The 25,062-nt window shown below is 36.3% G+C and overlaps 1 protein-coding gene across 16 annotated transcripts in view; it reads right to left on the bottom strand.

Moving 5' to 3' along the window:
* Window positions 1-25,062, bottom strand: part of LOC129740085 (cGMP-specific 3',5'-cyclic phosphodiesterase) — a 338,821-nt gene that overhangs the window by 95,811 nt on the left and 217,948 nt on the right. For all 16 annotated transcript variants that reach the window (XM_055731678.1, XM_055731686.1, XM_055731680.1 and 13 more), the window contains one exon: window positions 10,156-10,408. In XM_055731678.1, coding sequence (XP_055587653.1) covers window positions 10,156-10,408 — 253 coding nt within the window. The remainder of the gene's footprint in view (window positions 1-10,155; window positions 10,409-25,062) is intronic.

Here is a 25,062-nt window from a genome sequence, read left to right as displayed (position 1 = left end):
ACACACACCTTCACAATGAGGGATGTTCAGGTTTTTTAAATGCAAAATTGATAGAAATACATCAAGTTGATGTTGGCCAAATTTTGACCGTATCACCCTTTAATTTTAAAAGTTTTGATTCAATTCTGAGATTCTTACTCTTGTTAAACCTTACTCAAGCATCAAAATTTGATAAAGAATTATAAATTTTAAGTGTACAGTACAAATCCTCACTTTCTTTTTCTGGACCGTCATGGGTGGGTTGGTAACCTTAAATCCCCAAAAAACACTTGCAAGCGAACCAGCGAACTTGGTCTCTTTCTCGTGCCAACGGGATGCCGCGAAGCAGTACAATTGTTTTCACCAGTACATTGGCTATAAGGATTGGCTTTATAAAACGGACACCTATAGATGTTACGATAAAAAGTTGACGTTTAACCCAAATTTGATGAAAATGGTTTCATCGTGTATAAAAGTTTGTTGACAAAGCACTAACATTTTTTTTTTTTTGTGAGAAATCGTCTGGATTTCGTAAAATGGGACGAATTGATAAAGAAACTCGTGTTTTTTTTAATTCAAAAGTACTGCTCAGGTGGACTATCGTGAAGAAATATTGCAAAGCTTGTGAAATGATCAAAGTCTGTGGTTTATCAAATGATCAGGAAGTTTGAAGATTTGCCAAGATCCGAAACCAGAAGAGGCACAGTGAATCCACAAATCGAGAAGAAATGTGTTAAGCTTTTGTTGTCACATGAACACAACTCTGTTCGAAGAATTGCCAAGAAACTGAAAATTTTCGTTGGGACCGTTCAAAACATAAAACGAAAGAACCACATTAAGACCTACAGGAAGCAGACACATCTTAAAGGGAGCGCGGAACAGCTCGAACGAGCGAAGCAGCGATGTCGGAGACTGGATACGAATTTGAAGAAGCAAAGTAACCGTTGCATTTTGATGGACGATGAAACGTATTGCAAACTGGACACAGCCGCTTTTCCTAAGCTGCAATTTTTCAACCAAATTGTTGGTAAGGAGGTACCTCATGATAAGCGATCCATTGAAATCAAAAAGTTTGGCAAAAAAGTGCTTGTTTGGCAAGCTATCTGCTCTTGCGGAGAAAGAAGTTCGCCACATTTCACAACAGGTACCATCAATGGTGAAAATTATCGTAAGGACTGCATCGAAAACGCCTTGTTTCTCTTTATCGTCATCATACAAGGCCACCATTGTTCTGGCCTGACCTTGCTTCCGCAGCTACTCTCAAACTACCAGAAATCCTTCAAGATATGTTTTGTTAAGAAAGAGGACAATCCGCCAAATTGTCCTGAGCTGCGCTCGGTAGCGCGTTATTGGGCAATCATCAAGCGCAATCTTCGGGAGGATGGTAGAGAAGCACAGTCCATCGACGAGTTCAAGAAAATGTGGACAAAAGCCAGCCAAAAAGTCAAGCCAGAAACTGTAAAGAGGCTTATTAGGGGAGTTCGAGGAAAAGTGCACCAATTTTATCGTTGGGAACTTTTGGTTAAATTTCTCACTTTCTTCATGTTCTGGGTTAGTTTTGCAATGTTTTACAGAGATCTCTATGTAGTTTGGTCAATTAATGAATATGATATCGTTAAAGCAAAGTGTCCGTTTTAAAAATGAACACTACTTAGGCACAATCCATTTGTTTGAATAACGTGCGGCTATTAAGCCTACCCCATTTTGATATCTGGAATTAATTGCAGAAAGAAGACAAGAGCCCCAGAATACACTGAGGATCAGATTTTGACTCTAAATTCTCATTGCCGCTGGATGATAAAAAAATATTGCGCAAAATATTTTGTTTTGGACGACGGAAGGTACTTCCCTCTTTCGAAGACGCACAATCCCGGAAACGATCGATACTATTCCCAGGATAGTTCTACTACATATCCAAACATTAAACACAAGTTCAAACATAAGTTTGAACAGAAAGTGATGCTGCACATCGCCGTTTCCGAGAAAGGTATTTCTAAGTGTAGTAAGTAGATGCTAAGAATTATGTAAAAGAAGATCAATATACTTGAATATAAAATATGTGATGATTTCTATCAGTCAAAAATATAATAGATACAGCAGTGACAAAATAAAAGAAATCCATCTCCTCAATATGCAAAAAAAAAGAACTCTGATTTTATAACAGTTTAATTTAAGAGAATAAAAAGAGAACTAATCAGAGAAAGTGTAATAAAAGCTTAGTTGAGAGAAATCAGTTTGAACAAAGCTGTATTAAGGAACGGATGTCAATTGGTGTGTGCTCAAATCAAGCCCTGAAAAAACGTGACAAAATTGGTGACGAATAATGGATCCCTGGTTTGACGAGAGCAACGAGGCCATCGATCACGACACTAAGCAATGGTTCAAGCCGTCTGGTTTGGATATCAATCAAGATGTGTACCAGAATGAATTTTCGAAGAAAATTTTGATGCCGTTTCTACACAAACATCATGCAGATGGACACTACGTGTTTTGGCCGGATAAAGCGTCATCGTATCATGCCAAAAAAACACAATCCTTTCAGAATACCCATTCGATCCCATTTTTACTTAAGATCCACAACCCGACAAATCTGCCTCAATGTCGCCTAATCGAAGATTTTTTCGAAGCTTCAGGCTAATTGGTGTACAAAAATAATAGGAGAGCCAAACAATTGATTGGTAGAATCAAGAGATGTATTTACAAAGTTGACATAAAGGCCGTACAACGCTCCTGTTCCAACATCAAACGGAAGCTTCGGCAAACAGTCGATTATGGACCGTTTTCAACTGTTTACAATTTTTTTTAAACAATGGACAATGTACCTTAAATTCCAATAAATCAAATTTTCTTCAAGTACACTTGACTTTTTTTCACAACTTGAAAGAGTAATTCCAAAATTTTAGCTGCCACCCATTTAAAACCAAAATCATGTGCTAGCAAATCGGTAAATCACTCTTCATAGAAATTTTTATAGCATAATAATGAAAACGAATTATAAGCATCCACATTTGATTTCGAAATACATCTCAGAAAGAGGTACTACTATGAAATGCATCTGGGTGACTCATAAAAAAAACAAGTTATTACATCTGTCGAATTATTCGCATCTGCAGATGATTTCTGTCGAATATAAAACTGAAACAACCAATCGTTCCAACCATTTCCAACACTTTTCAATAACGGGTTGGTATTGACACAAAGTAAACTTCTTGTAGCTTGACACATTTAGCCGACACACAATCCTGGTTCATGTTTGCCTTCCATTTAACTCGCATATGCTTCACTGGCCTTACTAGGGCAACAAGTTAGGAGACTGAGTTTGCCCATACTGGTACCACAAAAATGGCAAACCCTAAGTATATTCGCAAAACCACCCTCACTTCCATTTTTGTATGTGTGTGTATGTGTGTTATAGGACCACCATTTGTTTGGTTTGGCTTTTCCAGAAAGTATTCGGCATTTTGGTAACCGATCAACCACCATGGAGCGCATTCCATTCGGTTTCGTTTCGAATAGAGGGAACTCTACTGAAAGGGCAATTAATCATCAATTAGGCTGATTTCGTTGTTTTCGGGATCATTTCTTTTGTTCTGCACTAGGGGAAATGTGCGAGCGTTTATGGGGACATTAGTGAGTTTTTGTAGAAAGACTCGTTCGTAAATTGGAAGGAGCATTTATTGGACTTTATTATATAACAGGATTCAATTTCCTTTAGAAGGTTTAAGCTATTTATATAATGCAAGAATATTATAAATAACTGCATTTCAGCTTTTTGATAGGAAAAATATCATTAACGTACAAACCAAACAAACAACGTAGTACTTTATTTTTTACTCAACACTGTTATGAAAGTTTTTTTTTCCATTCAACCGCTAATTGCAGACCACAGATTCAAAACCAACCGCTCAAGTCATAATTCACGGTGAGTTATTCATGCTGGCCACGAACTCTCAACTTTTTGGTTTGTTTTCGTAATCCGCTTCCCAAAATGGAACCAACTTTTTCACCTATGCATAAGCCAGAGTTTGTCTTTCTGTGGTAAACCAACTGCTGGAAAGCTGGAATTTTTATATTTCACTTAACTGAAGAGATTTTAATGTCGAACATTGAAAAAGAAAAAAAGCCAACTATCCGAGGCACAAACTTGTTTCAATGGAATCTAGGTTATGCAATCACTTTTTGAAAACCTTAAAAAAAATAAAATAGCCCAACAGTATTGTATTCATTTTGAACACGAAAAAACGCCAATTACGATTTACCGATAATAGAACCGGATGACTTTTCGACACAAAAGTTACATAAACAAAACTTAAGTTCATAGTTTTAACGATAAATTTCCCTCAGTTTTTTTTATTCGAAAGTAGGTAGTGGTACAAAATTTGACAAAATGAAAAAGTTACTTTGAAACCTGACTCCTAGCTCATTACTCTTGACTCCAGATTGCTGTTTGTTGAGTAATGATTTTGGCTCTTGATACTCAAATATCTCCTGTCACTTCACTTGCAGCTGTCGACTCATGACTCTCAATTTATTGCTCTCGAATTTTAACTATTAACTCTTAACTTTCGACTCTTCACTCTCGGCTTTCTACTCTCGACAGTAGCCCTCGACTTTCGACTCCGACTCGTGACCATCGTAGCACGTCTTTCAACTCTTGACTCCTTATTCTCGACCTTCAACTTTCCATTTCGGACCCTCAATTTTCGATTTCCGTCTATCGACTACAGGCTCATGCCTTCCAACTTCCAACTCTCTTTCGACTCAAAACTCTCCACTTTAAACTTATCACTCTCAACTCTAGGCTCTCGATTCGTGACTTTTGAATTAAAAAATTAAACTTTTTGCACTCGACTTTTGATTTTCAACTATCGGTTTTCGGAAACAACTCTTGTTCACGATTCTCGATTCTTGCATCTCGACTCTCAACTCTCGATATTTGATTGTCAATTCTCGAAACTTGTTCACGATTCATGAATCTTGACTCTCGAATCTCGACTCTCGATATTCGATTCTCAACTCTCGATACTTTGAATCTAGACTCTCGACTATCGACTATTGATTCTCGACTCAAAACTCTTAATTCTCGAATCTCAACGGCTGAAAATGAACCCTTGACTCAAGCTTTTTACTGATTTTCTACACAATTTACTCTGATTTTTGACTGTTGGCTTTTGATTTTGATTATTTTTGACTCTTGACTTTTGACTCTTGCCATTTAACTCTTGACTCTTGACTCTTAACTCTAGACTCTTGACTTTTGATTCTTGACTCTTGACTCTGGAATCTTGACTCTTGACTCTTGATTCATGACTCTTGACTCTTGATTCTTGACTATTGATTCTTGACTCTTGACTCTAGAGTCTTGACTCTTACACTCTTGACTCTTGACTCTTACACTCTTGAATCTTGAGTCTTAACTCTTGTTTCTAGACTCTTGACTCTTGACATTCTGGACTCTTGAATCTTGACTCTTGACTCTTGACTCTTGACTCTTGACTCTTGACTCTTGACTCTTGACTCTTGACTCTTGACTCTTGACTCTTGACTCTTGACTCTTGACTCTTGACTCTTGACTCTTGACCCTTGACTCTTGACTCTTGACTCTTGACTCTTGACTCTTGACTCTTGACTCTTGACTCTTGACTCTTGACTCTTGACTCTTGACTCTTGACTCTTGACTCTTGACTCTTGGCTCTTGACTCTTGACTCTTGAGTCTTGACTCTTGACTCTTGACTCTTGACTCTTGACTCTTGACTCTTGACTCTTGACTCTTGACTCTTGACTCTTGACTCTTGACTCTTGACTCTTGACTCTTGACTCTTGACTCTTGACTCTTGACTCTTGACTCTTGACTCTTGACTCTTGACTCTTGACTCTTGACTCTTGACTCTTGACTCTTGATTCTTGAATGTTGACTCTTGACTCTTGACTCTTGACTCTTAACTCTTGACTCTTGACTCTTGACTCTTGAATCTTGACTCTTGACTCTTGACTCTTGACTCTTGACTCTTGACTCCTGACTCTTGACTCTTGACTCTTGACTTTTGATTCTTGACTTGACTCTTGACTCTTGACTCTTGATTCTTGACACTCTTGACTCTTGACTCTTGACCCTTGACTCTTGACTCTTGACTCTTGACTCTTGACTCTTGACTCTTGACTCTTGATTCTTGATTCTTGACTCTTGACTCTTGACTATTGACTCTTGACTCTTGATTCTTGACTATTGATTCTTGACTCTTGACTCTAGAGTCTTGACTCTTACACTCTTGACTCTTGACTCTTACACTCTTGAATCTTGAGTCTTAACTCTTGTTTCTAGACTCTTGACTCTTGACATTCTGGACTCTTGAATCTTGACTCTTGACTCTTGACTCTTGACTCTTGACTCTTGACTCTTGACTCTTGACTCTTGACTCTTGACTCTTGACTCTTGACTCTTGACTCTTGACTCTTGACTCTTGACCCTTGACTCTTGACTCTTGACTCTTGACTCTTGACTCTTGACTCTTGACTCTTGACTCTTGACTCTTGACTCTTGACTCTTGACTCTTGACTCTTGACTCTTGACTCTTGACTCTTGACTCTTGACTCTTGACTCTTGACTCTTGACTCTTGACTCTTGACTCTTGACTCTTGACTCTTGACTCTTGACTCTTGACTCTTGACTCTTGACTCTTGACTCTTGACTCTTGACTCTTGACTCTTGACTCTTGACTCTTGACTCTTGACTCTTGACTCTTGACTCTTGACTCTTGACTCTTGACTCTTGACTCTTGACTCTTGACTCTTGACTCTTGACTCTTGACTCTTGACTCTTGACTCTTGACTCTTGACTCTTGACTCTTGACTCTTGACTCTTGACTCTTGACTCTTGACTCTTGACTCTTGACTCTTGACTCTTGACTCTTGACTCTTGACTCTTGACTCTTAACTCTTGACTCTTGACTCTTGACTCTTGACTCTTAACTCTTGACTCTTGACTCTTGATTCTTGAATGTTGACTCTTGACTCTTGACTCTTGACTCTTGACTCTTGACTCTTGACTCTTGACTCTTGACTCTTGAATCTTGACTCTTGACTCTTGACTCTTGACTCTTGACTCTTGACTCTTGACTCTTGACTCCTGACTCTTGACTCTTGATTCTTGACTTTTGATTCTTGACTTGACTCTTGACTCTTGATTCTTGACACTCTTGACTCTTGACTCTTGACCCTTGACTCTTGACTCTTGACTCTTGACTCTTGATTCTTGAATGTTGACTCTTGACTCTTGACTCTTGACTCTTAACTCTTGACTCTTGACTCTTGACTCTTGACTCTTGACTCTTGAATCTTGACTCTTGACTCTTGACTCTTGACTCTTGACTCTTGACTCTTGACTCTTGATTCTTGATTCTTGACTCTTGACTCTTGACTATTGACTCTTGACTCTTGACTCTTGACTCTTGACTCTTGACTCTTGACTCTTGACTCTTGACTCTTGACTCTTGACTCTTGACTCTTGACTCTTGACTCTTGACTTTTGATCCTTGACTCTAGACTCTTGACTCTTACACTCTTGACCTTTGACTCTTGGCTCTTGACTCTTGACTCTTGGCTCTTGACTCTTGACTCTTGACTCTTGACTCTTGACTCTTGACTCTTGACTCTTGACTCTTGACTCTTGACTCTTGACTCTTGACTCTTGACTCTTGACTCTTGACTCTTGACTCTTGACTCTTGACTCTTGACTCTTGACTCTTGACTCTTGACTCTTGACTCTTGACTCTTGACTCTTGACTCTTGACTCTTGACTCTTGACTCTTGACTCTTGACTCTTGACTCTTGACTCTTGACTCTTGACTCTTGACTCTTGACTCTTGACTCTTGAATCTTGACTCTTGACTCTTGACATTCTTGACTCTTGAATCTTGACTCTTGACTCTTGACTCTTGACTCTTGACTCTTGACTCTTGACTTTTGACTCTTGACCCTTGACTCTTGACCCTTGACTCTTGACTCTTGACTCTTGACTCTTGACTCTTGACTCTTGACTCTTGACTCTTGACTCTTGACTCTTGACTCTCGATTCTTGACCCTTGACTCTTGACTCTTGACTCTTGACTCTTGACTTTTGACTCTTGACTCTTGACTATTGACTCTTGATTCTTGACTCTTGACTCTTGACTTTTGGCTCTTGACTCTTGACTCTTGATTCTTGACACTCTTGGCTCTTGACTCTTGCTTCTTGACTCTTGACTCGTCACTCTTGACTTTTGACTCTTGACTCTTGACTCTTGTCTCTGGACTCTTGACTCTTAACTCTTGACTCTTGTGAACCCGAAATATTCGGGATTCAAATTGAATCAATTTGTTTTTTCAAAGGATAATTATTCATGAATGATCCGCAGTTTTAAATGATGATAAATAACTTTATATGAGTTGATCAATCGCAAAAAAAAATATCCACCAGTTCCATTTTTCTCCTAGCAAAAAGCGCCAACAAGTTTTATTGGGGTGATGAAAGCGAGGGTAAATTGTCGGAGTGCATCGCTCGGAAAAACAGCTCGGCGGCACTGAATGAATGCAGCAAAATCAATGGCACGCTGTTTTTCTAACACGGAAAAGGCGGAAACGGAAACCGAGAAAATTCAATCCCCATGCAGCAAGGAATTTGATTCGAATCGTTCGTCGGTGCATGTTCTTTTTCATCTGCTCTACCGAGCCGGAAAAGAGACAGAATCTCGTTTGAAGTGTTCGTTGTTGTTTAGGTGGGTAAATACCTACTACTTGTTGTGCGGAGATTGTTAGATGTTGAAACATGAATCAGCTCACTATAAAACGGCATTTAATCCTTTGGAGGATTAAATGGCTTCTAAATTTTATTTAGTTCGGTTTGTATGTACGGGGAAGTTTTCCTAAATGCTCATATTGTGTTATATACGCATACAACCGATTGACAAAATGGCTGATAGATCAATATATCTAATCAGTGCAGTTTGAGTGTAATCCACCTTTGACACACGGTATGAAAAAATTTCATCGGTATACAAAGTTAAAAAAAACTAAAATTTAAACAAGATTTTTAACAGTTTGATTTAAATATAAAGAACTTAATCAATGGTGCGTACATAATCTGAAAACAAAAATGTTAACGGTTTTTCTATCATAATTTAAGCTTTTACAAGGTTATAAATGATAACTTATTGTAATATTTTAGAAAAAGGTTTTGAATGCCCATCAGATTGAGTCGATTGGGGGTTATTTTTTAATTCCTCAAAACCTGGGGTCTAAAAAGCTCCGTTTTGGTTCAAAACTCTTTCATGATTTTTTGCAGCATTTTTAAGTAACGTTTACATGAGTAAATTTGAACTTTTTGGTTTGTATGGGAAAATTGAATATTTTGTACTGTGTGCCAATTTATGAATTCTTTAAAGGAAATTTTCCGCTAAACACCTTTGTCATAGACCGTATCTTATTAGGCAAAAAAGTTATAAACTGTTTAACAGGGGTATGTCTTTTGGCATTGATAAATAATAAATTCAATTGACACCCCTGCTTGTGCCCCGCGAAGTGCGTGAAAAGTAGTCATTCAATACCTCATTAGGCACCCAGTAGTGATGTCAACTGAATTTATTGTTTATCAATGCCAAAAGACAGGGCACAAGCAGGGGTGTCAACTGAATTTATTGTTTATCAATGCCAAAAGACATACCCCTGTTAAACAGTTATAACTGTTTTGTCCTAACAAGATACGGTCTTTGACAAAGTGTTTAGCGGAAAATTTCCTTAAGAGAATTCATAAATTGGCACAACAAGGATACAGAAATATTCAATTTTCCCATACAAACCAAAAAGTTCAAATTTACTCATGTAAACGTTACTTAAAAATTCTGCAAAAAAATCTGGATGTGTTTTGAACCAAATCAAAGCTTTTAAGACCCGGAAATCGATTCTGACTTCTTTTATTATAGATCAATTTTCTCAAAAATCATAAGAAATTTTAACAGACAAGTTGCTCTAACCTATATAAACAGATCTCCGTTCATGTGCATATAGTTTTTATACTCCTATCTATTGGAATATGAGAGAAAATAAGTATTCTCCTTAATATGCGCATTTAGCCCGCCTCTTCCCTATGTACTCTTAGAAATAAGGAAAACTTTCCAGCGAAATAGCTAATCTGTACTTACGTGTGCTTTGGGTAACATCGAACAGCTTGGCTACTAAATATTTGCCATTAGGGGGACCTTTGACTAGGAACAGTGAACCTCGATCGGCGTGAGTCAGCAGGCTGACGTTGACTAGAATCTTGTGACACAGAACATCGATGTCCAGCTCGTTGGCCACATCCCGAATCAGCTCCATGAATAATTCACCCTCGTCCAGATCGGCCAAGTGGCTGCGGTTGGAGATCGAGCTGCGGGACGTTGGGGAGCGACATTTCTGTAACCAGAGAAAATCAGATTAAAAATCGTCCATTTTTTTAAATCAAAAAGCGTTTTTTTTATTGTTCGGTTAAGAGTCATGAGTTTTCCTCGCACAGTATAAGATGTTAAAAGTTAAAGTTGCGTTTTGGAACAAAACTATATTCCACAAAAGTTAAACTATCCTTTAAAAAAATAATCAGCATAATTTTTATTGTTCAGTTTCACGTCGGGACGGTTCCAGAGCCATTCATTCGATTAAAACGAAACTTTTTCCATTGAAAGAACGAACTCCAGCAGGGACTTTCCATTCTGTAACTGAGCTCCCACTGTTAGTCCAGCGGGGCCTTTGCCGAGCTCACATACATAAACATGCAAAAAAAAAACTTTCAACAATTGCGGAACAAGAAAACTTTTCGCATTTTCCCCCGCGACCGACCGTCATCAGTAGGTTTTAAAATCATGACTATAAAAGCAAAAATAAATTAAATTATTTCACTTGAACAAGTTTGGTGGTTGGTCTTTGCCCAGCTCGCTGATGGTTCTTCTCATAATCACCGACATCCGCCACCTCGCCCAATAGCTCCGTGGGCTGGTCGCCAAAACTTTACCAACCATTAGCCATTGAACGAAATAAGAAGCAGGTCCCCCCAAGCCCAAGAAGTTCATCCCGTGTTCATATTTTTTGCTTAACAGTCTGGCTGTCTGCTACACAGCAACAAATCTCTAAACGTATGCGGAATCTAAAACACGGGTGATCTATTTTTTCACAAGTGTAATAAAAAAAACGTGTAATTTCCCATTCTTTTTTAAAATTTTTTAAAGTTTTTACAGAAAGCGAATAGAAATAAATAGTTTTGCTTGAATTTTATACATTCCGTGATGTAAAAATCAAGCGGTCAGTGAAATTTATATCACAAACAGTGTTTGATTTAAAACTGAATGACACTGTTTGCCTGTGCCATTTGCCAGTCGAGTCATTATGCTGAAACCGAGTATCTGGCTCCAAGACGCAGCTCCTGCATCTCTATAATTTCCTAAAAGTGGTAGCTTTTTCAAGTGAAAAACAAATGAATGATCTTATTGAAGTTCTCTTTGGTCCACCAGCGACGCGGACTGGTTAAAATATCAGGGTGTAGTTTTTCTTTATTTATGTTTTTTTTTAAATAAATTAAAAATAATTGTAAACAGTGTATTTTTCTTTTTATAAGACTCATAATAATATCTGAATATTTCATAAAGATTGCAAATATCCTTAGTTAGATATCTAAAATTTAACATTGTTATTTATTTATTTACATAGTATTCCGTCTCACAACATAACTTGACGAACATAATTCCTAAAATTCACTCGGTTCATAGCAACCGTTCTCCAATTTCTTGGGCACCCCACGTTCGCCAGATCACGCTCCACTTGGTCTAACCACCTCGCTCGTTGCGCCCCTGCTCGTCTTGTTCCTACCGGATTCGTAGCGAACACCGGTTTTGCAGGACAGTCGTCCGGCATTCTCGCAACATGTCCCGCCAAGCGTATCCGGCCAGCCTTAACCACCTTCTGGATACTGGGTTCGCCGTAGAGTCGCGCGAGCTCGTGGTTCATCCTTCGCCTCCACACTCCGTTCTCCTGTACGCCGCCAAAGATGGTTCTTAACACTCGTCGCTCGAATACTCCGAGTGTACGCAGGTCCTCCTCGAGCAATATCCATGCCTCGTGCCCGTAGAGAACAACCGGTCTAATGAGCGTCATATACAGGTTACACTTCGTGCGAGGGCTAAGTCTTCTCGACCGCAGTTGCTTGTGGAGTCCATAGTAGGCACAACTTCCGCTGATAATTCGCCTCCGGATCTCACGGCTGGTGTCATTGTCTGCGGTCACCAGTGAGCCGAAATAGACAAAGTCTTCGACTATCTCCAGCTCGTCGCCGTCGATCGTGACCTTGTTATTACTGGACAAGCGGGTTCGGTCGGCCTCGGATCCGCACGCCAGTATGTACTTCGTCTTGGACGTATTAATCTTCAACCCAATCCTTCCTGCTTCTTTAACATTGCTGTGTATTTTTACACGACAGTAAGCTGTTCCGTTTTCGTGCATCGTTTTGGTCTAAATGTACACGCGTCAATATCACAATGATGAATTTTTAGATCAAAAACGATACTCCGTTTTCTTGCATCGTTTTCAATCTAAAATTACACGATTTTTTTGCTGTGTAGCTCCTACCTTGCCTGAAAAAGCATAACTAAGAACATCATGACCCCATCAGCTTCAATATTTAATGCTGAAAAAAGCTTGGAAGGGTGTATTCATGGAAAATAAAATCAATAAATTACCCGAAAAATATTTACAGTCAAGACAATCGCTGAAGAACCGCAGTTTATCAGAATTAGTTATGGAAGCCAAGTCATTTATGAAAATCTTGAGTAGACGATGGTTTGTTGGTCTCGCACATATTCTGTTTTGCTCCGTCGCGGTGAAAATTATTGTAAAATTCTTATTGTGAAATTGTGATTTTTTTTCTGAATTAGTGTTAATGCATAGTGAATGAATGATTGGCTAAAAGAGGAAACAGATTTGCTACTTTAATAATTGGTGATCAATTATCATAATTTTAACAACAATAAAGAATCCGAAACTTTAAAGTTTGACAAAATATTGCTTTGAGAACCTTAACATCATTTCAGACTTATGGTTCCAGCGCACAATGGTTCGAAAGGACTAAAAGTGGAACTTTTCTCCTAGCGCCTCTGTCTCTCATTTAATCTCTTAAGTGTCTTCAGAATATTTGCTTCTTCAAACATGTTTCATAACTTGAAAGCATCAAAAGTTAGTCAAAATCCACTATAAAAAAAAATTCAAAAAATTTAACTTTTTATTTCAATAGATGGAGCTTTACTTTACGCTATAAAGTTGTAGAATACGTAAAAATATGAAACTTTGTTGAATACATCATAACTCGATCCCTTTTAAGAGCAGTGTTATAAAGGTTTTCTTTTGAAAGTTATTTAAAAGTTAGTTTCTCAAACTTAACTATAGTTAGATGAGGATTTACATGAATAAGATGCTCTGAACATTTGTTGGAGCATTCAAATCACACGTTTTGCACAAGATTTCAACATCCTACGACGTTTCCTAGCCAACTTATTGCAACTTTAAGTTTTATTTTTACTCAATTTCACTAGCGTTTATTGGAAAAACGTTGAAGTGGATTTTTAAAACTAATAAACTACATTGAAGCTTGAACTAAGTGCAACAAATTGGTGTTGGCGCCATTTGTCTCCACGCGCTCATATTTCAACATATTAGATGTGTTTTACGTGTTTCCATACAAAAAAAATGGAAAAATAGATTTCCAGGCTACGCAGATGCTACGCAGATGCTACGCAGAAAGAAGGCAGAAGGCAGTTGAAAATAATTTTGGTATGGAAACACGCAAAAAACATCAAACGGATGCTTGTTGTGTTGAAATTACTTGAAATATGAGCGCGTGGAAACAAATGGCGCCAACACCTATTTATTGCGCTTAGTTCAAGCTTCAATTTGGTTTCCAATAAACGCTCGTGAAATTGAGCAAAAATGAAACTTAAAGTTGCAATATGTTAGCTAGGAAACGTCGTAGAATGTTGAAATCTTGTTCAAAACGTGTGATTTAAATGCCCCAACATATGTTCAGAACTTCTTATTCATGTGAATCCTTACCTAACTATAGTCAAGTTCAAAAAACTAATTTTAAATAACTTTCAAAAGAAAATCGTTATAACTCTGCTCTGAAAAGAGATCGATTTTTGATGTATTCAACAAAGTTTCATATTTTTACGTATTTGACAACTTTGTAGTATTAAGTAAAGCTCCATCTATTGAAATAAAAAAGTTAAAGTTTTTGATTTTTTTTATAATGGACTTTGACTTGCTTTTGATGCTTTTAAGTTATGAATCATGTTTGAAGAAGCAAATGTTCTGAAGACACTTAAGAGATTATATGCAAGACAGAGGCGTTACGAAAAAAGTTCCACTTTTAGCCCTTTCGGACCACTGTGCAGCGCCGATTGTTCAACGCCTACTGCTAAATGAAAGCTCTTCATTGTTGACGATCCGGTGATAGCTCTTGTCAGTTAAACTGATGAAACGCAAATTCTGTTTTCACCATTTCTGTAAGATCAATGTTTCATGAGCTGGCGCTGAACTATGTCGAAAGCAAAAGCTGTATTCGACAAAAAAGAATTATAGTGCAAAGATGCAAATGGCCTTTAAAAATGTGTTGAAAGTAACGCTTGTTTTCTTTGCACGCAAATATGGATGAATATCTATAGTAATTTCCCTTCCGTTATTATTTTTCCCTAAACCGACACAGATGACATATTTTGATGTAGTTCGACTACTTTTTAACGGCTGGTTTATCACGAAAATATGCTAAACATGAAGACGGTCATTTTACTCGATCAATGTTGTGTTTAGAGTAAACAACTTTTCGTCCAAAAAAAAAAGTGTGCCCTGCGTGCGTTTTCAGCAAAAACCGAGATCTACATATGAGCCGTCATTAAACACCATTGTAAAAAATTTGAACTCAAGTATTTAGTTTGTAATTTTAAAACATATAGATGATATTGAAATTAATTTGGATGAGAAATAACAAACGGTTATGGTTATGTGTGAAAGTGTAGGGTGGTCCCTGATATTGTTTGTTAAGTAAGACCAAACTGCTTTTAAAAGTTTTCTTTAATAAAATATTCATGATAGAATGATGGACAACGCTGCAAGCTTTGTATGGAAATTTCATATTCTTAATTTTTTACACCTCCCATTAGGATATATTGACAGTTTTACACGAACACCACCTTAGCAGGAGGCCTCAGCCCTAACCTCAAACCATGGGAGAACATAATCGATTTTTGAGAAGGGCGCACGATAAACGCCTTTTTCCGGTACTTATATCGACAAATTCGCCCTGTGGAAAAACGATACACGGTGTACGTGTTTTGATTTTTTTGGGCGTTCAGGGTTGCCAAGTGCATTGATATTTGGAAAATGATTATATTTTTTAATTGCATTGTTATTGAAAAACCTTTTCATAAGTACTGAGAATTTGCAATATTCCCGTAGATTTCTAGAAAAAAAAATTAAATGCAATTAAATGCGTAGAAATTGATTGCAACATTTATCTGAACGGAATATCAACTGCCTGTATCGCACACTTAAATGATGTAGAGAATTATGTGAATTTGTTTATAATAACCGGAGCATGCAGGAGATTATTTTCAAAGTCAACATAGACGGGCTTTCATTAAATTACTTTTTTTGTAACAGTTATTGATTTGGCATTCGTTTAGAAGATAGAAACAAATTTTGAATCTATCAAGCAGTATATGAAAACATATTTCAGATGTTTTAAATTCACCTTGAAAATTCATTAGAAAAATATGGCTTATCTTCATTCATTTTGGGACGCCTCATAATGAATTCAAACGTTTAGCTGTTGACATTTAAAAAATTTAATCAATTCAGAAATATTATAATTAGTTGAAATCAAACAAATACTGATTTCAGTAACGCACCTAGCATCACTGGTGAGGCCGCCAGCAAATCAAAGTTTGAGGTTATGGTTGAGGCCAATTTTTCGCCAATACTATCGTCCGTAGGTATATACCCTTATAACTTCTTTTGGCTGTTTTTGCTGCCAGAAAAAGCAATAAAAATTTTGTTAGCAATTCATTCATAACTTGTGCCCTAGAAAAGTTCTTCGATGTTGTACAAAAAAAATCATTTTTTTTATTATTTTTGCGTTTTTGTTTGCTTATTTGAAAGCTGTGTAACCGTAGGATGGAAATAAAAAAATTACAAAAAACTGCTTTGCATTGCCAGAGAATTTGATTTTTATAACTTTTGCATAAACATTTCATGCAATCACTAACAGCTCTAGCAAGCAAAGTCTGCCATTATGAAATATTTTCCAATGGATTTAGTTATTTTTTAATTTTGAAATGGTTATAAATTTTTTCATTAAATTTTCAGCTGCTTGTCATGTTAGCAAAGAATAAAGCTTAAGAATAGTCAAAACCAAAAATCAAAGACCGACTTCATTTCAAGCTTATTTTATTTTTCTGGATGATTTAATGTGCAACAATTTCTTCTTCCATACTAATTTCCTTACAACATTGAAACGCGTTGATGCTTGGTGACAAAAAAGGCATCGAAAAAACATATGGGACAAAAAGTCATTTTTTGCAGCGATTTAATAGACAATCGTGCTGTATGTATGTATGTAGTTGAACCCACCAGTGGCTGATAGGTCTTTCGACCCGAGGCGGTACGGGAAGTCTCGATCGCACATTCAAATATTGCTCATGCTTAACTCATCAACAATATTTGCAACACAAACAAGGGGTCCGTTACCACTGGCTTGGGGCAGGTTTGACTCATCTTACTCCCTTCAAACTGTTCGAAACAAATAAAGAATCCTAAAAAGGTACTTAAGTAACCTACTCATGATTCTAAATTTGCCGAGATACTCCGGCTGGCTTGAACCCACAATCCATTGTATATCAGTTTTCGGATCATTCGATGCCCTGTCCAACCCCCCCAACATCCCCATTAATAGAGTTAAGCTATTTTCATTATTGAAATATAATAAAAAAAAAATTGCACATTTTCAATATCTTACCTCGTACCATTTTTACTAGAACTTGTTCAATGAAAGGGTACTTATCTTACTTCCTAAATGGCTTCGTTTTCATTTTTTCAACTGATTCGCCGATTGTACCCATATAATTCATTTGAATTTTGATCATTCCTTCAATCAAATGTACTGATGAACCTTACAGAAAATCATGATGATTAAAACAGCATTTTTCCCGTAACTATATTCTCAAAATACAGTAAAATGAAATAAAATTCAAAAATCATGACAGTCATTTTTGACAAATCTCAAACTTTTTGATTGAATTGAAGTGAAGTTTTAAACATTATTTATCGGTGAAAATTGAACTGAGTTTATAATGACATATAAAAAGTTGAAACTAGAGCAAGTTTTCTATTTGTTTGTACGAAAAAATAAACAAAAATTAATGGCTCCAAAAAAGTTGAGAATATATGTATACAACAAACTCATCATAAATTCCTTATTTGTTTCCCGGATAAACATATAAATTTCCATATTCATTAGTAAATTGCATATTTAACAGATCAAATCTACAAATCATATTCTTTAAAATGTATTTAAACAAAATTGTATACAAAGTTTTTAAGTCAATTCGGATTTTTCAAAGAACTTGCTGACCATTTGAAATTTTATACTATAATTATCTTACTAGCCTCAATTTTAAAATTTCCACAATCATTAGTTCAAAAATATTGTTATTCACTTAAAATATAATTCAGAAATAAAAAATAAAACTCATGAAATAAGTTACTTTAAGAAAAAAAGAAGAAGATTCGGAAACCTAGTAGACAAGTAGAGAAAGTACTCACGAATTTTTATAAATGTTCCTTGAAAGAACGAAGACTTAAGACGCAGAAGAAAATAAAATAAACACGAATACTTAGCTTCTGTACTGATACTGCTGATCAATGAACAAATTTGGTTTCAAGCCTCAAAAGTCCTTCAGGTATCCATTTGTCCATCGTTGGCTAATTCGATCGAGATGCTGCAACAAACACCCATGCACCGTTTGTTATAGTCCGTTGAGAAGAAACTACGATCCGCCAACACTAGTTGACCGCTTGATGGAATGACCGAAGTGGTTGGCGGTGCTTATGGCTCGGAAGAATCCTCCGAAACTTGTTGGGATTCTTTATTAAGGATCTTCGGCACCGGCTTCTTAATATTTTAAAATGTTCACTTTTGAAATTAACTTAAAATTTAGCAGCTTGAAAAAAAACACGTCATTCTTCAGGCGATGACTACTTCGATCTCCCGGTTTAATAGACAATCGTGCTGTATACAAAAACAAATGAACTTTACTTACATACAATTCTTATAAGGCCCTCCCACTATTCCCATTTTATTTGATTTCATCAAGAGGAGTGTTTGTGAAGAGTCTTTGAAAAAGAAACATATTTTTTTAGATTTTGAAATTATATTTATGCTAACTGCAAAACTTAGTTTAAAGGCTTAAGGTAGAAAATAGTTTTCTGATTTTTTTTTTAAATAGTTTTCCGTCTCACGACATACATAACTTAAAGAACATCATTTCTGCAATTCACTTGGTCCACAGCAACCGTTTTCCAATTTCTCGGACATTCCACAGTCGCCAGATCACGCTCTGCTTGGTCTAACGACCTCGACCGTCGCGCCCCTACTCATCTCGTTCCTTTCGAATCCGCAGCGAACACCTGTTTTGCAGGACAGTCGTCCGGTATTCTCGCACCATGTCCTGCCCATCGTATTTGGCCAAACATTCAGATATAAGAACTTAAATGACTAAGACGTAATTATTGATGGTTATGTGAAAAAACCATGTTTATAAAAAAAACAATGAAAATTTTGCAGCGCATATATGATAGATATTCAGTCTTCACTTGAAAGTCATTTCAAGTGCATATGTCCTCATCAAGGAAAACTTTTGGAGGAAAGAAGAGCAGAATGTTATAATCCAGAAGTTAGGAACAAAGTTTTAATCCACAAAATTGGAACGCTCTGTTGTAACTCAGGACAAGTTGACAACTATTAACATTACCTTCGCATCATGTTCTTCTAGTAAGTAAGGCAAACGAGAGAAGCTCCCCATACATAACTCCTAGTTTAGTCGTGCCAAAAATGCATGAATCGTAGACAAGACAAAACCTAGGAAAAAAGTTAGCCTTCCGTAGTTGGTTCAAGTTTTTTGGTTGCTCGTTCCGGTGGCTGGTAATGATGATGTTTAATCAAACCCTACACTGTAAATTTTTGCCTCGATTTCCAGCAAAAAAAATTGCTGGAAACGTTCAGCAATCCAAATTTTAGCTGGAAACCAGCAATCGGTTTTCGAATTGCTGGATTTTTCAGCATTCGGTTATGTGCTTGTCATTTTTGCTGAAAAATCAGCAATAGGTTTTCAAATTGCTGGACTTTCCAGCAATTGATCTAGTTTGCTGGAAAATCAGCAATCGAGTTGTCAATTTGGAGTTTGCTTTGGTTTCGTACGCTGAAGTAAGGTGAGATTCTATTTTACGAATTTAGGTTAAATTAATATAATTATTTTATTTTCCTCTATATTCTAGCAATCAGGCATCAAGTCAAGGGTAAGTTTTTATTGTACAGGTAGATATTCCATTGAAGATACTAATCAAAACTATTTTTACAGGTGGCGGATGATCAACATTTTGGCACAAAGCGGCCACCCCAGAGCCGGTGTTAGAAAGTTGTGAAAAAAAAAAGTTTTTTTTGGAAAATAAATTAATCCCTAATTGAAAATGGGAGAAAATAATTGTTTTTATTGCTTATTATATGCACAGCCAATATTAAACTTTAATTTTATATTGAAATATAAATTTCATACTAAATACTGCCGGTTGTGTTGAAAGAAATAGCTGGTTTCCAGCAATCTGGATTGCTGATTTTCCAGCAATTTGAATTGCTGGAAACCAGCATTAACGTTTGCTGTTTTTTCCAGCAATTGAAATTGCTGGAAATTTTGCTGGAAAGTCAGCGGGACAAAAACCAGCAAAATTTTGCTAGTTTCCAGCAAAAAAAAATTTGCTGTGTAAGGTTTCGATTACATGGATCTATGTGAGAAAGTAATAGGAATAATACAATAACCAAGCTACTCAGTGATTGTTGCGTTGCAGTCCGAAATTTTATCTTAGGAAATCTAAAATACAACTACCTTCCATCGTACATGTAGCTATTCTAAATACATTAAGTTTCCTCTTCCCACCTTCAATCAAAGCACAATGAATGAAATAACAGAAAACCAAACACCACCAATCTAAACGTACTCATGCTAACGAACCAATCAGGGCAATGTGGTTTTCCACCCATCATGAAGTATATTTGGAACCTGATACGCTTGATCCCGTAATTCATTTTTCCCATCCAATTCCAGCCGGGGATAATAAATCCGAAGCTTTGGTATTGTGTTTATTCACCTGTTTACTACTCCACAAGATTTTTTTTCTTCTTTTTTTGGCTCCCCATCTGTTCCCAGTTGGTTTCATGCATATCCATCAAATTTGAATAATATTGATTCGGAACTGTACCGGGTGATATTCTCAGGACCTTTTTTATGTGCTGAATGCGAGATCGAGATTGGACTGAGATTCATCACATTGTTGAAAGGACCTGGCAAAAAATATTCAATGCTTTTTCTGTATGGGGAAGTTTATGTTTTTTTATGGTTTAATTCACATTTGTATTCACTAATTTCATTTTAAAGATAAAAAACCTGATAGTATGACATAATGAAATGGATAACTTTATGAATATTGTTTTAAACAAGTGTTTAGGTTTTATAGGGCCTCATATATTCTTATTTTCGCAAATATAAGTTGAAATATTCCAGCCATATTAGATTTTCACTTTTTAGCTTATCTTTATACACATTTCTCTTAGATTGCTTCAAATTTTGCACGCAAAAATGCATTATATTAGGTTAAGGTATACGTCGAGTTGCGCGTGTCCAGCGGTGAGAGGAAAAAGTCGGATGTCGATACAACGTTCGCCGGTTTGAGAATCCAGAGGTGAAAAGGGCATTCGTGGAACAGGTTGAATCCCGAGCCTCGAAACTGCCGACTGAAGGAACAGTCGAAGAACAGTGGTGTAGAAGAACGCCTTCATCACAACGAACCATGGTACTCTCGGTAAAAATTGTGGAATATGAAGTGAATGGATGTCGGATGGAAACCTGGTCGATAATCGGAGAAAGGCGAAAGTCGGAATTGAGCAGGCACAGCCAAAGCAGCCGCCCGCTTCCGATATGTGGAGCTGAAAAAGGCAGTTAAACAAGCTTCGATTACTTTTTCTGAGATATCCATTACTTTATGACATTTCTCGCCGCCTTAGTGGTGCAAGGACAAATGCTAGAATGCCGCTGAAAGACCGAACAGGTCAGCTTTTGACAGATCGAACAGATCAGCTCAAGCGCTGGACTGAGCATTTTCCGAGTCACAAATAGCGATGGCCAACAAAACCCGCAGCTCGAGGCGCCAACACTAAGTCGCATTAACGGCGTTAACTCGGAAGCGCCCTCGCTGGCTGAAAAAGAAGCGGCAATCTAAGACATGAAGTCCAACAAAGCGCCTGGAATAGATTGCATTCCTGCTGAGATGCTCAAAGTCTACCCTGCCTTGTCAGTACAAATTTTGCACCGTCTTTTCGCTAACATTTGGGATACTGCATTATTCCCGGCCAACTGGATGCAGGGTATCCTTGTAAAGGTCCCAAAGAACGGATACCTGACCGAGTGCGGTAACTGGTATGGCATAACTATTCTGATCAGGGTTGCCAGATGGTTTTTTAAAAATCTGTATCGGCCTCATAAAAAAATCTGTATCTATCTGTTTTTGAACAAAAACTTATGTTTCTGTTTTTTGTATTAGCCATTTGCTTAGTTTGCAAGTTAGAAATATGTTTTAATGGTTTTTAAGAATTCATAATACAAAAATTGAAAAATTAATCCATTAATTGAACTTAATCTAGAGTGATAAAACCTTAGTTGTAAGTATATTAGATATGAAAATTAGTAATAAAGACAAATCCACACCAGAGGTAAAAAATATAATTTTTATTCCGCAACAAATCTTTAGTCTCCCGCATTATGTATATATGTTTTTTTTTAATACATCGGTGAAAAATTTAATGATCATTGATATGATCATTGTTGGTTAAGGTCCAAATCATAGCAATAAGGTTTTGGGAATCGAGCTTGTGTTCTTGTAATCTCATGTTCAAATAGTAAAATTTTCGTTCGGAAATTTTGCGATACAGAGATTTTAATTTTAGTCAATATGAGTCACTCAAACTTAAACCGTGATGAAAAGTTTGAAACTTTTAAATATTCAATTATAATTCGAGAAAACGAAATTTGAACCTTATCACTTGAAATTCATTTGAAGAATTCAAAACCAGAAGCTCTCTTAATTAATATTCTTTTAAATACATATGACATCGTTATTTCGAATATGAATGAAACTAAAAGTCAGTATATCATTTCCCAATTCTGATTTAAACTAGCTTTAAACTTAAACGAAAAGGATTTCTAGAAATGAGCCTAAACTTCCAATCTATACTAAACTAACATGTGTGAGATTAAATTGAAATTCTCTAAAATTGAACATTAGATACATATATCCACAACCCTAAAACTAAATTTTGAAAGTTTGTCATTTATTTAGCCTTATCTTTTGTTGGTTATTCTTTTATTTTTAAATACAATACTTTTAAGTTATTTTTTTATTGTCTGAATCAGAAGACGTTATGCGAGATATTTGGTCCTCAATGATTTCAAGTTATAATTATTATTAACAAAATAATTTCTGAATTCATAAAATTCAAAAATTTGTATTAAAGATACGACACTCGAATTTAAGTTATGAATGAATACTACTGAATGTTAATAACACAATTATTATTGAGAAATTTGATTCTGATTCAATCACCCAGAATTTAGAATTTTGTATGATCAAACCCTAACCTGGATATAAATATTAGACCGCTGCAAAAAATTACTTTTTGCTCCCTTATGTTTTTTCGATGCCTTTTGGGTCACTAAGCATCAGTGTAAAATTTTAGATGATTTGGTTGATTCCTGAGTTAGCGCAACGCGTTTCGATTTTGTATGAAAATTTATATGGAAGAAGAAATTTTTGTACATTAAATCATCCAGAAAATTCAAATAAGCTTGAAATGAAGTAGGTCTTTGATTTTTGGTTTTGACTATTCTTAAGCTTCATTTTTTTTTACTAACATGACAAGCAGCTAATAATTTCATGAAAAAAGTTATAACCATTTCAAAATAAAAAATCTGAAACCATTGAAAAGTATTTGAAAATCGCGAATTTTGCTTGCTAGAGCTGTTAATGATAGCGTGAAATGTTTTTGCAAAGGTTATATAAATCAATAAATTCTCTGGAAATGCAAAGCAGTTTTTTGAGATTTTTTATTTCCATCATACGGTTACAGAGCTTGCAAATAAGCAGAAAAAACGCAAAAATTGAAAAAAAATATTTTGAAATTTTTTTTTATAACATTGAATTTTTGTTTTCCCATACAAATTTTCATACAAAATTGAAACTCGTTGCTCTAATTCAGGACTGAATGGATCGCTTCCAAAATTTTTATTGCTATTTCTGGCAGCAAAAACAACCAAAAAAAGTTATGGGAGGTGTACAAATTTAAGAATTTGAAATTTCCATACAATGCTTGTAGCGGTCTAATAAATATAGTGTCGGAAATAAAAACGAAAAAAATTTTTGGTTCCTGTGTTTTAATAATTGATTTGGAAGATTTTGGGTTCCTGAATTAAAATCATTCAGATTTAATATAGAAATATCCAATCCTGACGTCATTCGAAAAAAGAAGAAGAAGAAGTATCTTCACCGGTTTATTTATATCGCTGTTACCGAAGACGTTATTGTGATAAAAATTCAGATCCTACTTACGGTTAACTCATCGCAAATTGTTTCTCGGCTGGTCGAACTTCCCGATAAATTGGAGTGCACCCTTTTGGAACACTGTGTGTGGCTATATTATTATCCGTCGATATGGTTTTATCGAACAAGAACAGACCCTTCTCCATTGTTTGCTGATTCTTGCTGTAGACGACGCAAACAACCATCGAGATTTGTTTCATCATCAAGCGTTTGCTGCTACCATGACCAGACGCAACAGAAACAAGTTGCATGATGATTCGCAGGATGAAAATGTATCGCCGCAGATGGGGTCAAAAAAACAACGAACCAATGAAGAATGTGCTGCTGTCGCTGATGAAAACCAAAAATCCGCTGCTGATAGTTGTCCCGACATAAGCTTGCTAGACTTACGCAACATGATAAAGTCTGACATAATTGATGCTATCGAAACAACTAATGAGAGAATCGACCGTGTTGCTTGCTCAATAAACGAGTCCATTGCATCTCTGAAAACTGAGGTTGAAGAGATTAAATCTTCTCAACAGTTCATATCCAACGAATTCGAGGTTTTCAAAGTGGAAACAAACGCGCAAAAAGAATCTATATTGTCGCTGACCGAAGAAGTAACAGTGTTGAAATCAACAAATGCCGAATTGCTTCAAAATACGGAGGAGCTAAACTTTGAAGTCAATATGCTCAAACAAGCATCATTAAATAGTCACTTATTAATTAGCAACGTAATTCACCTTGCCAACGAAAATTTGGAAACTGTCATTCGCAACATTATGAATTTATTGAACATCGAGTATTGCGCTGATCAAATAATTGGAATAGCCCGTTTCTCGTCAGCTAACAACAAAGGAATTGCACCAATTTTGGTGCGTTTTACGAATGATCTACTAAAGGACCGATTGTTGAGAGCTGCTCGTAGAAGACCAATAAACTGCCTAGAGATTGGATTTGGAATGGATCAACGAGTGTACCTCAATCATCGTTTAACTGATGCCAATCAACGCCTATTGAGTGCCGCCAGGAGATTTAAAAACGAAAATCAATTTCAATTTGCTTGGTTCACAAATGGTTTTGTATATTTAAAAAAGAATGAACAGTCCAAGCCTATAAAAATATGTGATATC

This window comes from Uranotaenia lowii, chromosome 1 (genome assembly GCF_029784155.1).
Source record: "Uranotaenia lowii strain MFRU-FL chromosome 1, ASM2978415v1, whole genome shotgun sequence".
Taxonomy (NCBI): Eukaryota; Metazoa; Arthropoda; class Insecta; order Diptera; family Culicidae; genus Uranotaenia; species Uranotaenia lowii.
This window is presented reverse-complemented; position numbering and strand designations above follow the sequence as displayed.